The 15695-nt window shown below is 36.9% G+C and overlaps 1 protein-coding gene across 8 annotated transcripts in view; it reads left to right on the top strand.

Moving 5' to 3' along the window:
- Positions 1–14466, top strand: part of LOC144372837 (uncharacterized) — a 59234-nt gene extending 44768 nt beyond the window's left edge. For all 8 annotated transcript variants that reach the window (XM_078036075.1, XM_078036081.1, XM_078036076.1 and 5 more), the window contains 7 exons: positions 2987–3224; positions 4904–4935; positions 5420–5524; positions 7910–8147; positions 9837–9868; positions 10353–10457; positions 14304–14466. In XM_078036075.1, the coding sequence (XP_077892201.1) occupies positions 2987–3224; positions 4904–4935; positions 5420–5524; positions 7910–8147; positions 9837–9868; positions 10353–10439 (732 nt within the window). In that variant the 3' untranslated portion in view covers positions 10440–10457; positions 14304–14466. The remainder of the gene's footprint in view (positions 1–2986; positions 3225–4903; positions 4936–5419; positions 5525–7909; positions 8148–9836; positions 9869–10352; positions 10458–14303) is intronic.
- The last annotated feature ends 1229 nt before the right edge of the window (positions 14467–15695 follow it).

Raw genomic sequence — 15695 nt, 5'->3', positions numbered from 1 at the left:
TGAACCAACACTGCCTGACTCTTGGCCGGAAAGGATTCCATATAATAGGAAGGGAACTTGTTTATTATGAGTCCTAATAGGCTATTAGATTAGTCAGAAATTACAAAATTTCAGTTAAACATGAGTAAGTTTTGGAGATATAATGGTCAATAAGGTTGTTCCAGTTAATTTACTGCACACTTGAAAAGTGATAATGCAGTTGGGCACAGGAGTGCCCATCTATAAGCTCAGCTACTCAAGAAACTGAGGCAGGAGGGTCACAAGTCAAGGATCAGTAACTTAAAGAGAATTGTGTTCTGTATCAAAAGATGTAGGTCAATGGTAACACACCCCTGAATTCAATCCTCAGATGTGGAAAAGGAAAGAAAAATTGACCATCAGTTTTGTGGGTTTTCTGTTTGTTTGAGGTGGAGTTCCCAGTATGTTGGCCAGGCCAGTCTTGAACTTCTGAGGTCAAGCAAACCTCCTATGTAAGTGTGCTGAGTCCTGGAAGGCAGGTGTGCACCACTGGACTGGCTAGAAAAGGGATTGTAAACTGGGTTTGGTGGCACATGACTAATTGCAGCAACTCAGGAACTCAGGCAGCTTTAGGCCAGCCTCTGCAATTAGCAAGACTGTATCTCAAAATAAGAACAGCTAGGGATAAAGCCAAGTGGTAGGATGTCCTTAGGCTCAACCCCCCCAGTGCTGGGGGAAAGTGTTTGTACAAACACATACACACACACACATAGATATAAAGATATATACATACATATATATATATATATTTCATTATATAGGAGGATTAGGAGATTTTAGATTTCTGCTTTGGGGCTAGTATGAATAAGCATGAAAACTCATGTCCTTGAGCATGCTAGGCAAGAGCTCTACCATTGAGCCACACCAGAGACCTTACATTTAAATTTGGGTTATTTTCTCACTGTTAGTTATTAGAGTACCCCACTTTTATCTCTTTTTTTTTCCCATTTTTTGTGGTATGAGGTGGGGCTTCCTCTGATGCTCAGACTGGTCTCAAATTTGTGGGCTGCAGTGACTCTCCTGCTCCTGATTTCTGAGCAGGGGGGATTACAGGTGCATGCCACCACACTTGGCTGTACAATCTCATATTGATAAGACATTTTACATGGGATAGGAATCCCAGAATAAAAAAGAGCAATTTAAGATGACTGGGCATAGTGATGTCTGCCTATCATCCCAGTAGCTCAGGAGGCTTAGGGAGAAGGATCATAAGTTAGAGACCAGCCTGGGCAGTTTTAGCAAGACCCTATCTCAAAGTAAAAAGGGCTGGGAATGTAGCTCAGTGGTATAATGCTCCTGGCTTCAATACCTAGTACTTCCAAAAGCAAATTAAAGAATAAAAACATTATGGCTGGGGATGTGGCTCACTGTTACAGTGCTTGCCCAGCAGGCATGAAGCCCTGGGTTAGAGCATTAGTACTACATAAAAATAAATAAAATAAAGGTATTGTGTCCATCTACAACTAATATTTTTATTAAAAATAAACATGAAAGCTTGGCTTTGTGGCACATGCCTGTATTTCCAGCTACTCTGCAGACTGATACAAAAAGATAACTTGAGTCCATGAGTTTGAGATAAGCCTGGGGAAAATGGTGAGACCGTAAATCCCGAATAATAATAGTAATAATAATCATCATAATAATAACTTGTGTAGCCAAGCACGTTGGTTGGTTTACCCTTGTAATCCCAGAGGATTCAGGTAGTGGTAGGATGATCACAGGTTTGATGCAGGTGTTGGCGTCTTAACAAGACTCTTGTCCCAAATTTGCAAAAGGGTAGAGGGACTGGGGATGAAGCTCAGTGTTAAAACACCCCTGGATGCAGTCACCAGTCCAGCAGATGGGGGAGGAAAAAAGCCAATTTGACTCCATAACATTAAGAACTTGGGACTACAGGTAACTTGTGGTAATGTTTAGCAGGTGCTTACCAGCTTGATGCCCTGGGTTTAATCCCACATACCAAACAGCAAAAAAAAAAAAAAAATTAAAAATCTTTTATGTGTATATCCCAAATCACAAATGAATATCGTACTTTTTCACATACATACATTTTGACTCAGAAATGGAATGTTTAGCATGTGTGTCCTTGGGGAACCAGAGAACAGCACATATTATGGGTTTTGTCCCATTATTTAGCTAGCAAAATGTATTCAAAATCAACTCAAATATCATTAGTAGTAAATTGGTTAAAAATATGGCATGACCATGTAATGTACTACAAGATTATTTGAAATGAATTTAGGGGAAAAATTTTGTAATGTTTTCCTGGGTTCAGTAGGGCATGATTGTAATCCCAGCAGCTTGTGAGACTGATTTAGGAGGTTTTCAAGTTCAAAGCCAGACTCAGCAACTAAGCGAGGAACTAAGCAATTTACTGAGACCCTGTCTCAAAAAATAAAAAGGCTGAAGGTATGGCTGAGTGGTTGAGTGCCCCTGAATTCAATCCCTGGTACTCCTCCTCCTCCCCACCAAAAAAGATCTGAAACAGTAATCACTGTATAAAGTGGGTTCTTGGTTTCAAATCCCTACATTTGTATTCCCTGAATTGCTGAGGTTGGAATGGACATGCCGTCCTGGGTTCTCTGTCAAAGCCTAGGGAAGAACCAGAAATAAGAAAGGATCCTTCTTTCTGTCTGCTGTCTCCTGACTTTTGCTCATGGCTTAAGCCTTTTCAATTAGGAGCTACTCTGGTGGGTGATGAACAAGGGGAAATACAGGTTTGACAGTTCTGTCCCTCTCCCCAAACAAACCCAGCACTCCATTCCCATTCCTCTGTTTGGACCTTTCCTGTTGATTTGCAAAATAAGTATGGAAAAGTAGAGTTTTAGAAAAGGAGACCATTTAGAATTTAGTCAAATCTAAAATTATGTGTATGGGTTTGTTTTATGTATGTTGATATTTATGTCTGAAAATTGATGGTATTAGAGCAATTCAAACCACAACTCATGTCTGAATTTCCCTTTGTTAGGGCATGCCAGAGCAGGGGGCTCAGTTGCCACAAACCTTCAGGGTCCTCAAAGGAAAGCCAACGGAGCATCCTCTAGCTGTGCGGGGTGTCAACAAGTATTATAACGCCAGCACCTTGAAGAAGAAAAATCTCAGATTTCCTCCTACTGGTGAGACCTCAGACAGTGGTAAAAGGCTGAATCCCATGGAAACTTGTGAAGCACTGATAGATAAAAAGATCATTTCTGGAAAAATAAAAGGTAAACTGTATTGTTCCTATTTTCTCCTACTTAGATACTGCTTTTTGTCAACTCTCGGGAAGGCTCTTGAACATCATCTAGAGATTGAGGATTTCATTGATCTCATAATTTTGTTACAAATGGAATTGGATCTGTTACATTTTCCTCCATATTTCTTATACATTATAATTCAACATGATAGTGGGATTCACAATTGTTCCATGTTGTTACATTTACTTGGGGTTTTCTTTTCCTCCTCATGGGTTTAAATGATTTTTAGTTGAGAAAGAAAAATTGTGGATTTCTAGACATGTTTATGGTTTATGCTAGAGATATTTTTTTGTCATTGGCCTAAAAGGAATTCTTGTTTATAAATGCATAGACCTTGAAATAAAATCATTTTCTATTCAAAAATTACATTCAAATACATAAAAATAAATACCTCACCTCAAAGAAGTACTTATTCCTCAGAAATAGAATCTAAGTGGGTAAGAGTTGAAGTATACTGGATTTTTAAAAACAGTTTGTGTAAGGCAGCATCGGAATGAAGTCCACATGGTGCAGTTGGTTGACTGATCCCTGGTATGTCTTTGGAGATTTATTTAGACTCTCCTTCTCCACGCTGGTTCTCCTGCTTTCACTTCTTTGCACTATACATTAAAAGATGCAAAATCATTTCTCCAATTTCTCTCTGGGTAGATTTTGCCCATAACAACCCCAAGATTCATAATTTTCATTTAATATGTTTTCCATCTATAAAGTCATATATATAGTTTTAAAAAATAATCTAAGTATGCAAAAATCATATGTGGTTGGATTAATTATGTTTAATGTGTTTACATCATCACAGAGATAAAGGCTATGTTTAAAAAAGAAGTAGACTTCTTTTCAAGTAATACTGATCTTGACTTTTTCTATAAAAAACTTACCTGGTATCCTTAGGAAAACATCTTACTTTTACCTAGAACTTCTGTGTCAACTAGTAAGTTGCATTTTACAAAGAAACAAACCATGTCAAATATAATTCTTTTCCCAGTTGCCATGTTTGGTGGCTTTATATCCCCTTGCTCCTTCGTACTCAAGAATATTTATCATATCACGTTTACTGCTTAAGAAAGTATCTTAAACAAGGAATGTTTTATTTTAATACAACTTGGGTGGGTATGGTTTTCATTACACTTTGGTGGGGGCAGGGTACCGGGGATTGAACCCAGGGGCACTCAACCCCTGAACCACATCCCCAGCTCTATTTTGTATCTTATGTAGGGGCAGGGTCGCATTGAGTTTCTAAGCACCTAGATAAATTGCTGAGGCTGGCTTGGAACACAAGATCCTCCTGTCTCTGCCTCTTGAGCCCCTTGGATTATAGACTTGGAATTACCAGGCCAGGACTCATTACATTTTAATAACTTGATTGAAGTATAATTTACATACCATGAAATCCAGTTATTTGAATGATCAACTCAGGTTTTTCAAAATGTGTTTTTAAGGTTTCATTAAGATTAAAGAGTTATTAGCTGAGTCTTATATAAATTTTATTTTTAAGTTACTATTACTATCATTTCTAGATAAGTAATTCTGCTTAAAATGAAATTGGTTTTAACACATTTCACATGCTCCTTTTTTATATTATTTTTGTTTTTGTCATAGAAATGGTTTCTGTGGTAAATTGTTAACATTCCTTTCCCTTTCATTTTCAGAGAAGGATTGCTTCCCTTTTGGAACACCTGCAGTAAGTTGATGATGTATTTCTTATAGTTCTTGCTCTGATTAAGGTTACCAAAAGAAATCTGTTTTTCATTTTTTTTAAATTTCTAAAATAAAAGCTAGGGCTGGGGTTGTGGCTCAGTGGTAGTGTGCTTGCCTGGCATGCATGAGGCACTGGGTTCGATTCTCAGCACCACATACAAATAAATAAAATAAAGGTTCATCAACAACTTTAAAAAAATGTTTAAAAAAATAAAATGAAGTAAAGAAATATTTAATGTTTCTAAATAGCACTCAAGAATATTTATCATATATGCTTATTTACTTTTCCATATTTCAGAAAATCATCTTTATTTTTTAATTGAATATATTGTAACCAGTGAGGTTTAGTCATTTAAAAATTAGCTATGGAAAAAATAACTTCTTAAAGTTTGTTTAATAAAAGGAGACCTGGTCACATGTTAATCTTTGTCTTTTCCTGGCTTGTCTTCCTTTGCTCCTGAACACAGCTGAACACCAAGGTGCCAGATACATTAGCATTAATAATGGAGGAAAATGATGGTGATGGAGAGGTGTGGCCTTTCACTGCCCCAGGACATGGCCACACAAGACCAGTGAGTGACTAATTACCTAGTGTGCACATCTGTGTTCGAAAAACAGCTGTTTGCATTTGACTTTCAGAGATAATTTCAAAAAGCTTCAAGTTTAAAATATTTTACTCTGAGAAGATTAATTTAAGATTAAATTTTTTGCCTAAAGAATAATCATCAAAAACCACTTTTTTGAAAAATAAAAATCAATGGCTTCTTTAAAAGTTAGAATACTTAACTCACTGCTTTTTTCTTTCCATGTTTTGTCCCGTTTTCCAGAGAGATCATCTGTTGCTCTGTTTTTTCTCTGTTTCATATTGTGGGTAACTCTTCTACCTAAAACGTAGATCTTTCGTCTTCCCCAGATTATGTACTTTATTTCTCATTTTGACATTTCTCTCAAAGCCTTGATGGCATTTTAAAGACAGTTGAGAGTTAAATTCCTCACCTGATGAGGGAGAATTTCAGTAATAATGAGCTCAGATGGAGCCAGGGAGAGAAGTAGTAAGGGGGCTGGACTGTGATGTGGTGGCTCTGAGGACTGCCATTGGATTCCCATCTCATGACAGAAGGCTGTGTTTTCTATATTCCTTACAACTGGCTCTTTGAAGTGAAAGGGAGGGTAGGCAATATATTTGTATAAAATGTTTTGAGACTGGATTAATGATAGATTATTGTAGTGGAAACTACCACAGTGAAACATAAAGATACAATTGAAAACAACTTTTAAATGCAATAGCATCAGCGAGCTGTGAGACAGTTTCAAGGGTTTTCATGATGTGTAATGAAGTTCTGATAGAAAAAAACAACCCAAAAGTCTATCTCCCAAAAGCTATTAACAGCTTCGTCAAATAAAGTAAAGTTAAAAGCACCTCTACCAACCTGAATAAGTAAATGTCTTGTCTCTTATAAAAGTATCTTTAAAAGATAAAACCATTTAACTAAAATTAATAACAGTGAAGGCAGGAGATATGCTTGTAAAATGACAATTAGAGCTTCCAGGCCAAGAACAACAACCCTAAGATTATTGTCCTGTGTGACATGGGGTGTCACATGATGGTGGAGTGTGATCATTCAAAGATGCAAACATTCAAAAATAAGAGGGAGCCTTACCTAATCACTAAGCACCTTAAGGCCTTGGTTTAATCCCAACCACCAAACAACAAAAAAGAAAAAAGAAAAAAAATGTGTTTAAAAATTCCTTCATGTGAGGGCTGGGGATGTGGCTCAAGCGGTAGCGTGCTCGCCTGGCATGCGTGAGGCCCGGGTTCGATCCTCAGCACCACATACCAACAAAGATGTTGTGTCCGCCGAGAACTAAAAAATACATATTAAAAATTTTCTCTCTCTCTCTCTCTCTCTCTCTCTCTCTCTCTCTCTCTCTCCTCTCTCTCTCTCCTCTCTCACTCTCACTTTAAAAAAAAATCCCTTCATGTATCTATTGCAAATCACAAATGAATATGTTACTTTCACCTACATTCCTTTTGACCTAGAAATGTAATTTTTAGCATGTATGTCCTAGGGAAACCATGGAACAGCATAGACTATGGTTTGTGTCCCATTATTTTGATAGCAAAATGTAGCAAAAAGTCAACTCAAATATCATTAGTATTAAATTAATTAAAAATATGGCATGACCATTTAATGTACTACTAGATTATTTCAAATGAATTTAAGGGAAACAAAAAAGATGTAATGTATTGCTGGGTTCAGTGGAGCATGACTGTAATCGCAGAAGCTAGTGAGGCTGATTTAGGAGGTTTGCAAGTTCAAAGCCAGACTCAGCAACTAAGCCAGGAACTAAGCAATTTAGTGGGACACTGTCTCAAAAAATAAAAAGGCTGAGGGTATGGCTGAGTGGTTGAGTGCCCCTGAATTCAATCCCTGGTACTCCTCCTCCTCCCACATAAAAAGATCTGAAACACTAAAAACTGTATAAAGTGGGTTCTTGGTTTCAAATCCCTACATTTGTATTCCCTGAATTGCTGAAGTTGGAATGGGCCTGCCTCCCTGTGTTCTCTATCTGTGTAAAGCTAGAGCAGAACCAGACATAACCAAGCATCCTTCTTCCTGTTTGCTGTCCCCTGATTTATACTCTTGGCTTAAGGCTTTTCAATTAGGAGCTACTCTGGTGGGTGATGAACAAGGGGAAATACAGGTTTGACAGTTCTGTCCCTCTCCCCAAACAAACCCAGCACTCCATTCCCATTCCTCTGTTTGGACCTTTCCTGTTGATTTGTAAAATAAATATGGAAAAGTAGAGTTTTAGAAAAGGAGGCCATTTAGAATTTAGTCAAATCTAAAATTATGTGTATGGGTTTGTTTTATGTATGTTGATATTTATGTCTGAAAATTGATGGTATTAGAGCAATTCAAACCACAACTCATGTCTGAATTTCCCTTTGTTAGGGCATGCCAGAGCAGGGGGCTCAGTTGCCACAAACCTTCAGGGTCCTCAAAGGAAAGCCAACGGAGCATCTTCTAGCTGTGCGGGGTGTCAACAAGTATTATAACGCCAGCACCTTGAAGAAGAAAAATCTCAGATTTCCTCCTACTGGTGAGACCTCAGACAGTGGTAAAAGACTGAATCCCATGGAAACTTGTGAAGCACTGATAGATAAAAAGATCATTTCTGGAAAAATAAAAGGTAAACTGTATTGTTTCTACTTTCTCCTACATAGATACTGCTTTTTGTCAACTCTCGGGAAGGCTCTTGAACATCATCTAGAGATTGAGGATTTCATTGATCTCATAATTTTGTTACAAATGGAATTGGATCTGTTACATTTTCCTCCATATTTCTTATACATTATAATTCAACATGATAGTGGGATTCACAATTGTTCCATGTTGTTACATTTACTTAGGGTTTTCTTTTCCTCCTCATGGGTTTAAATGATTTTTAGTTGAGAAGGAAAAATTGTGGATTTCTAGACATGTTTATGGTTTATGCTAGAGATATGTTTTTTGTCATTGGCCTAGAAGGAATTCTTGTTTATAAATGCATAGAACTTGAAATAAAATCATTTTCTATTCAAAAATTACATTCAAATACATAAAATAAATACCTTACCTCAAAGAAGTACTTATTCCTCAGAAATAGAATCTAAGTGGGTAAGAGTTGAAGTGTACTGGATTTTTAAAAACAGTTTGTGTAAGGCCGCATCAGAATGAAGTCTACGTGGTGCAGTTGGTTGACTGATCCCTGGAATATCTTTGGAGATTTAGTTAGACTCTCCTTCTCCACGCTGGTTCTCCTGATTTCACTTCTTTGCACTATACATTAAAAGATGCAAAATCATTTCTCCAATTTCTCTCTGGGTAGATTTTGCCCATAACAACCCCAAGATTCATAATTTTTATTTAATATGTTTTCCGTCTCTAAAGTCATATATATATATATAGTTTTAAAAAATAATCTTAAGTATGCAAAAATCAAATGTGGTTGGATTAATTGTATTTAATATGTTTACATCATCACAGAGATAAAGGCTATGTTTAAAAAAGAAGTAGACTTCTTTTCAAGTAATACTGATCTTGACTTTTTCTATAAAAAACTTACCTGGTATCCTTAGGAAAACATCTTACTTTTACCTAGAACTTCTGTGTCAACTAGTAAGTTGCATTTTACAAAGAAACAAACCATGTCAAATATAATTCTTTTCCCAGTTGCCATGTTTGGTGGCTTTATATCCCCTTGCTCCTTCGTACTCAAGAATATTTATCATATCACGTTTACTGCTTAAGAAAGTATCTTAAACAAGGAATGTTTTATTTTAATACAACTTGGGTGGGTATGGTTTTCATTACACTTTGGTGGGGGCAGGGTACCGGGGATTGAACCCAGGGGCACTCAATCCCTGAACCACATCCCCAGCTCTATTTTGTATCTTATGTAGGGGCAGGGTCGCATTGAGTTTCTAAGCACCTAGCTAAATTGCTGAGGCTGGCTTGGAACACAAGATCCTCCTGTCTCTGCCTCTTGAGCCCCTTGAATGATAGGCATGGAATTACCAGGTTAGGACTCCATTACATTTTAATAACTTGATTTAAGTATAATTTACATTCCATGAAATCCAGTTATTTGAATGATCAATTCAGGTTTTTCAAAATGTGTTTTTAAGGTTTCATTAAGATTAAAGAGTTATTAGCTGAGTCTTATATAAATTTTATTTTTAAGTTACTATTACTATCATATTTCTAGAGAAGTAATTCTGCTTAAAATGAAATCGGTTTTAACACATTTCACTTGCTCCTCTTTTATATTATTTTTCTTTTTGTCATAGAAAAGTTTTCTGTGGTAAATTGTTAACATTCCTTTCTCTTTCATTTTCAGAGAAGGATTGCTTCCCTTCTGGAACACCTGCAGTAAGTTGATTATGTATTTCTTATAGTTCTTGCTTTAATTAAGGTTACCAAAAGAAACCTGTTTTTCTTTTTTTTTTTAATTTCTAAAATAAGAGGTTGGACTGGGATTGTGGCTTAGTCGTAGTGTGCTTGCCTCGCATGCATGAGGCACTGGGTTCGATTCTCAGCACCACATACAAATAAATAAAATAAAGGTTCATTAACAACTTTAAAAAAATATTTAAAAAAATAAAATGAAGTAAAGAAATATTTAATGTTTCTAAATAGCACTCAAGAATATTTATCATATATGCTTATTTACTTTTCCATATTTCAGAAAATCATCTTTATTTTTTAATTGAATATATTGTAACCAGTGAGGTTTAGTCATTTAAAAATTAGCTATGGAAAAATAACTTCTTAAAGTTTGTTTAATAAAAGGAGACCTGGTCACATGTTAATCTTTGTCTTTTCCTGGCTTGTCTCCCTTTGCTCCTGAACACAGCTGAACACCAAGGTGCCGGAAACATTAGCAATAGTAATCGAGGAAGATGATGGTGATGGAGAGGTGCAGCCTTTCTCTGTCCCATGACATGGCCATACAAGACAAGTGAGTGACTAATGACCCTGGTGTGCACATCTGTGCATGTGTGTTGATAAAACTGCTGTTTGCATTTGACTTTCAGAGATAATTTCAAAAAGCTTCAAGTTTAAAATATTTTACTCTGAGAAGATTAATTTAAGATTAAATTAAAGTTTTTACCTAAAGAGTACTCATCAAAAACCACTTTTTTGAAAAATAAAAATCGATGGCTTCTTTAAAAGTTAGAATACTTAACTCACTGCTTTTTTCTTTCCATGTTTTGTCCTCTTTTCCAGAGAGGTCATCTATTGCTCTGTTTTTTCTCTGTTTCATAATGTGGGTAACTCTTCTACCTAAAACGTAGATCTTTCCTCTTCCCCAGATTATGTACTCTATTTCTCATTTTGACATTTCTCTCAAAGCCTTGATGGCATTCGAAAGACAGTTGAGAGTGAAATTCCTCCCCAGCTGAGGAGAATTTCAACAGTAATGAGCTCAGGTGGAGCCAGGGAGAGAAGTAGTAAGGGGGCTGGACTGTGATGTGGTGGCTCTGAGGACTGCCATTGGATTCCCATCTCATGACAGAAGGCTGTGTTTTCTATATTCCTCACAACTGGCTTTTTGAAGTGAAAGGGAGGGGTAGGCATTATATTTGTTAAAATATTTTGAGACTGGATTAATGATAGATTATTTTAGTGGAAACTACCACAGTGAAACATAAAGATAGAAATGAAAACTTTTAAATGCAATAGCATCAGTAAGCTGTGAGACAGTTTCAAGGGTTTTCATCATGTGTATTGAATTTCTGATAGAAAAAACTAACCCAGAAATGTATGTCCCAAAAGCTAAATAATAGCTTCCTCAAATAAAGTAAAGTCAAAAGTACTTCTACCTACCTGAACAAATAAATGTCTGTCTGTTATAAAAGTATCTTTAAAAGATAAAACAATTTAAATAAAAATAGTAACAGTGGAGGCAGGAGGTATGCATAAGTAAAATGACAATAAGAGCATCCGGGCCAAGAACAACCACCCTAAGATTCTTGTTCTGTGTGACATGGTGTGTCATGTGATAGTCGAGTGTGATCATTGAAAGATGCAAACATTCAATAATAAGATGGAGTCTTAGCTAATCACTAAGGAAAGAAAGAATAAAAAAGTGAAAAATGAGAGATGGAGCAACAGGAATGCTCCTGCATTGCTAATGGGAGGCTCCACTCCAGAAGAGGGTTTTTTCAGTTTCCCACAAAATGAAACATGACCTTACCACATAACCCAGCAATATGTTTCTAGGTATTTACCCCCATGCATTGAGATGTGTCCACACATAAACCTGTGCAAAATTTTTATAGCATCTTTATTCATATTTGCTAAATCTGGAACGAGATGTGTTTCAAAAAGTGAATGTGAGGACTGTGTGCAGTTCAGTGGTAGAGCACATGGCTAGCCTGCTGAGGCCCTGGATTCCATCCCCAGCACCACAATATAAACAAAAGAAATCCAATGTATGTGCTACATCCATACAGTAGAATAGTAGTCATGGATAAAAACTGAGATATCATAACACCAAAAGGCATGAAAGAATTTTATCTTATCTCTTTATTTATAACAGGGAAATAACTTGGATAATTGACTACATGCCTATGGTGTGGGCATATTATTCTCTGAAAGATCTTTAAGAGCATAGTGCTTAGTGTTGCCCTTCCATCTAAAGGGGCTAGATGCTCTCCAATTCCAAGTGTAGCGTGTGGGCTAGAAGTGTTCAATCCATGGTAGGGTACTTGCCTAGCATGTAATTTAGGACATCTCAAGTATGAGGAGTTTTAAAAAATCATTGATTGCAGGGATTCAGGGGTGTGAAGAGGATGAGTAGTAGGTTTTTAGGGCAGTGAATTTATTTAGTATGATGTTATAATGGTAGATACACAGAACAATATTCATTTTTCAAATCCCATAGAATTATATAACCCAATAGAAAGAGTGAACTCTAATGTTAAGTGTTAGCTTTGGATTAATAGACGTAAGTTCGTATTTGTTCATTTGTGTTAGAGTGCTTGCCCGACATATACGAGTCCCCATGGTTCAAGCCCCAGCACCTCCAAAAATCAACAAAAGTGTATTAATATATAGATATGTATCCACAATAGGTATCATTGTAGTAAGTATACTGCACTGTAATGCAAGATATCAATAAGAAAATGAGGGGCCAACATGGGAACATTTCAGGATCCACATTTTAAGACCCAGTATGCATTTGGAAAAAGCATTTGCAAGGCTATCTAGTTGTCTTTTCAGTTTTGGAGAAGGTCAGCGGGATCCCTTAAGTGTTCTTCCTGTGTCAGAGGCAACTTAGCGAGGGTCCCTATTGTCTGCTCACTTTTAAACCTAAAATTTATACTAAAAATCCATTAATTAGAAATAATTTCACTTCTAGAAACTTAAAGGTAATAATCAAAAATTAAAGAATACAAAGATTTTATAAAGGGGATTGGTTAAATTATGAAAACACTCATATTAAGGCACTATTCAATTTAGCCATTAGAATCATTTTATGGTCAGTTCTTAGGAATGATGTAACTGGCATATAGCTTTTGAAGGAAGAGAGTGTCAGTATATCCAAATCATTTTGAAATGTGACTTTTAAAAAGCTTGTGAAGTTTTAACAGGATAGTCCATATTGATAGAAGGATTGTCATCATTTTTCTTAATACTTTTATGCATCCCAGGTTGATTTTGTTTTCTTTAAGCAAATGTATTGTATTTATACTTAACCCAGTAAAGATGAAGCTGCCAGGCCTTGGGGGCACACACCTGTAATCTCATCTTCTGGAGAGGCTCAGGCAGGAGGATCTCAAATTGGAGCCTGCCTGGGCCACTTAGAGATACCCTGTCTCCAAATAAAGTGAAAAGAGGACTGGTGTATAGCTCAGTGGGAGAGCACTTATTTGCCTAGCATATTCCTGGGTTCAGTTCCTGCACCAACTCCTACAAAGAAAGGGCAATGGTGGGGGGAGTTGGTGAAGAAAGAATTGAGGGAGGAAAGGAGGGAAGTTGAAGAAGGAGGAGGAGGAAGAAGAGGAGGAGGAGGAGAAGGAAGAGGAGGAGGAGGAGGAGAAACAATAAAGGAAGGGGAAGGCGGGAGGATACAAAATTCAACCAGGAAGAGAGAATGATAACCTCATTTTACTCACTGTAGTATTTATAGTGATTTTCTTTGTAGAATGCAGAGGGGCTAGAGATGTTGTTCAGTGGTAGAGTGCTTTGCCAGCATGCACAAGGCCCTGAGTTTGGTTCTAACACCACACACACACACACACACACACACACACACATACACACACGTACACACACATACACACACACACACACACACACACTCAAAAATAGTTCCAGTAACTTGATAAATTATATTATAACTTGTTGAGCTACCTTATAAATGTCATAAATGCTATACTCAATGGTTGTACACCTGTGATCCCAGTGACTGGGGAGCCTAAAGAGGGAGGATCACAAGTTTAAGTCCAGCCTTAAGAAGTGGGGTAGACCCTATCTGAGAAATTTAAAAGAAGGTTTAGGGATGTAGTTCACTGGTAAAGCCACCATGGGTTCAATCAAATATCGTGTCCTTTTGATACTGACAAGAGTGTATTAATGGTCTGTTTAACTGTTGACTTTTAGAATTTAGAACAATTAAAAACAACTGTTTTACAAACAGCTTATAAAAGTTATGGTTGTGACTAAGAGAGGTTTGGGGCAGGTATTATAATATGGGTTGTTTAAGTCAACTGTATTCATAAGTAGTCTTCAGGCCTTAGTTGAAAGTACATAAAATGTTTTGCTTCTAAATTATGCACTTTTTATTTTCTCTTTGCAGTACCCACTCCCGAACATGGTGAAATGGCTCACAAGTTAATGCCTCACATCTTGGGAGCCAAGGAGGTTCTCCAGAAAAAAAACTATGAATGGCATCCTACTCTTAATTTTCTGGAAAGGAAAATGTTAAAAATTTTAATAATTAAAGGGTTCATTGTTTTAAAGGACTGGTACCATTAAATTTGCCATTTTAGCCCTGTTAAGTGGACATCTCAGAGGCATTAATTACACTCACAATATTGTACAACCTTCTGTTTCCAGCACACTTTTGTCCCTCCAAACAGAAGCTCTACCACCATGTAAGTAAGAACTCCCATTCCTCCTCCTCCACCCCTGGCTGCCACCATTCTTTTTTCTTTTCTTTTATTTGTTCTAATTAGTTATACATGGCAGTAGAAGGCACTTTCACACATCATACACAAATGGAGTATAGCTTCTCATGTTTCTGGTTGTACGTGATGTAGAATCACATCAGTCATGTGGTCACACATGCACCTAGGGCAATAATGTCTACTCTTCTTCCCACCCCATACCTGGCTCCCTTCCTTTCCCTCCCCTCTGCCTAATCCAAAGTAACTTCATTCTTCCATAGCCACGCTCCTTATTGTGAATTAGTGTCAAATATCAGAGAAAACATTTAAACTGTGGTTTTTGGAATTGGCCTATTTTGCTTACTATGATATTCTTAACTTCCACTCATTTACTGGCAGATGCCATCACTTTGTTCTTCTTTAAAACTGAGTAATATTCCATTGTGCATATTGACCACATTTTCTTTATCTGTTCCTGTGTTGAAGGACACTCAGGTTGGTTCCATAGTAAAACTCTTGTGAGTTGAGCTACTTTATAGCATTGATGTGGTTGGAAATAGACTGAGAAGTGGGATAACTGGGTCAATTGGTGGTTTCATTCCAAGTTTTCTGAGGAATCTCCATACTGCTTTCCATGATGGTTACATCAATTTGCAGTTCTACCAGCAATCTATGAGTGGGTCTTTTCCCCTACATCCTCACCAACATTTATTTTTGCTTGTCTTCTTGATAATTGCCATTCTGACTGAAGTGAAATGAAATCTGAGAGTAGTTTTGATTTGTATTTCTTGAATTGCTAGAGATGTTGAAAATTTTTTCACATATTTGTTGATGAACATCATCTTCTGAGAATTGTCTGCTCAGTTCCTTAGTCCATTTATTGATTGGGTTATTTGATTCGGGGATGTTAAGATTTTTGAAATCTTTATATATCCTGGAAGTTAGTGCTCTATCTGATATGTGTGTAGTAAAGATGTTCTGCTACTCTGTGGGCTCTCTCTTCACATTGTTGATCATTCCCTTTGCTGAGAAGAAGCTTCTGAGTTTGAATCCATCCCATTCATTGGTAAGGAATATCATTT

Source organism: Ictidomys tridecemlineatus, unplaced genomic scaffold (assembly GCF_052094955.1).
Source record: "Ictidomys tridecemlineatus isolate mIctTri1 unplaced genomic scaffold, mIctTri1.hap1 Scaffold_170, whole genome shotgun sequence".
Taxonomy (NCBI): domain Eukaryota; kingdom Metazoa; phylum Chordata; class Mammalia; order Rodentia; family Sciuridae; genus Ictidomys; species Ictidomys tridecemlineatus.
This window is presented reverse-complemented; position numbering and strand designations above follow the sequence as displayed.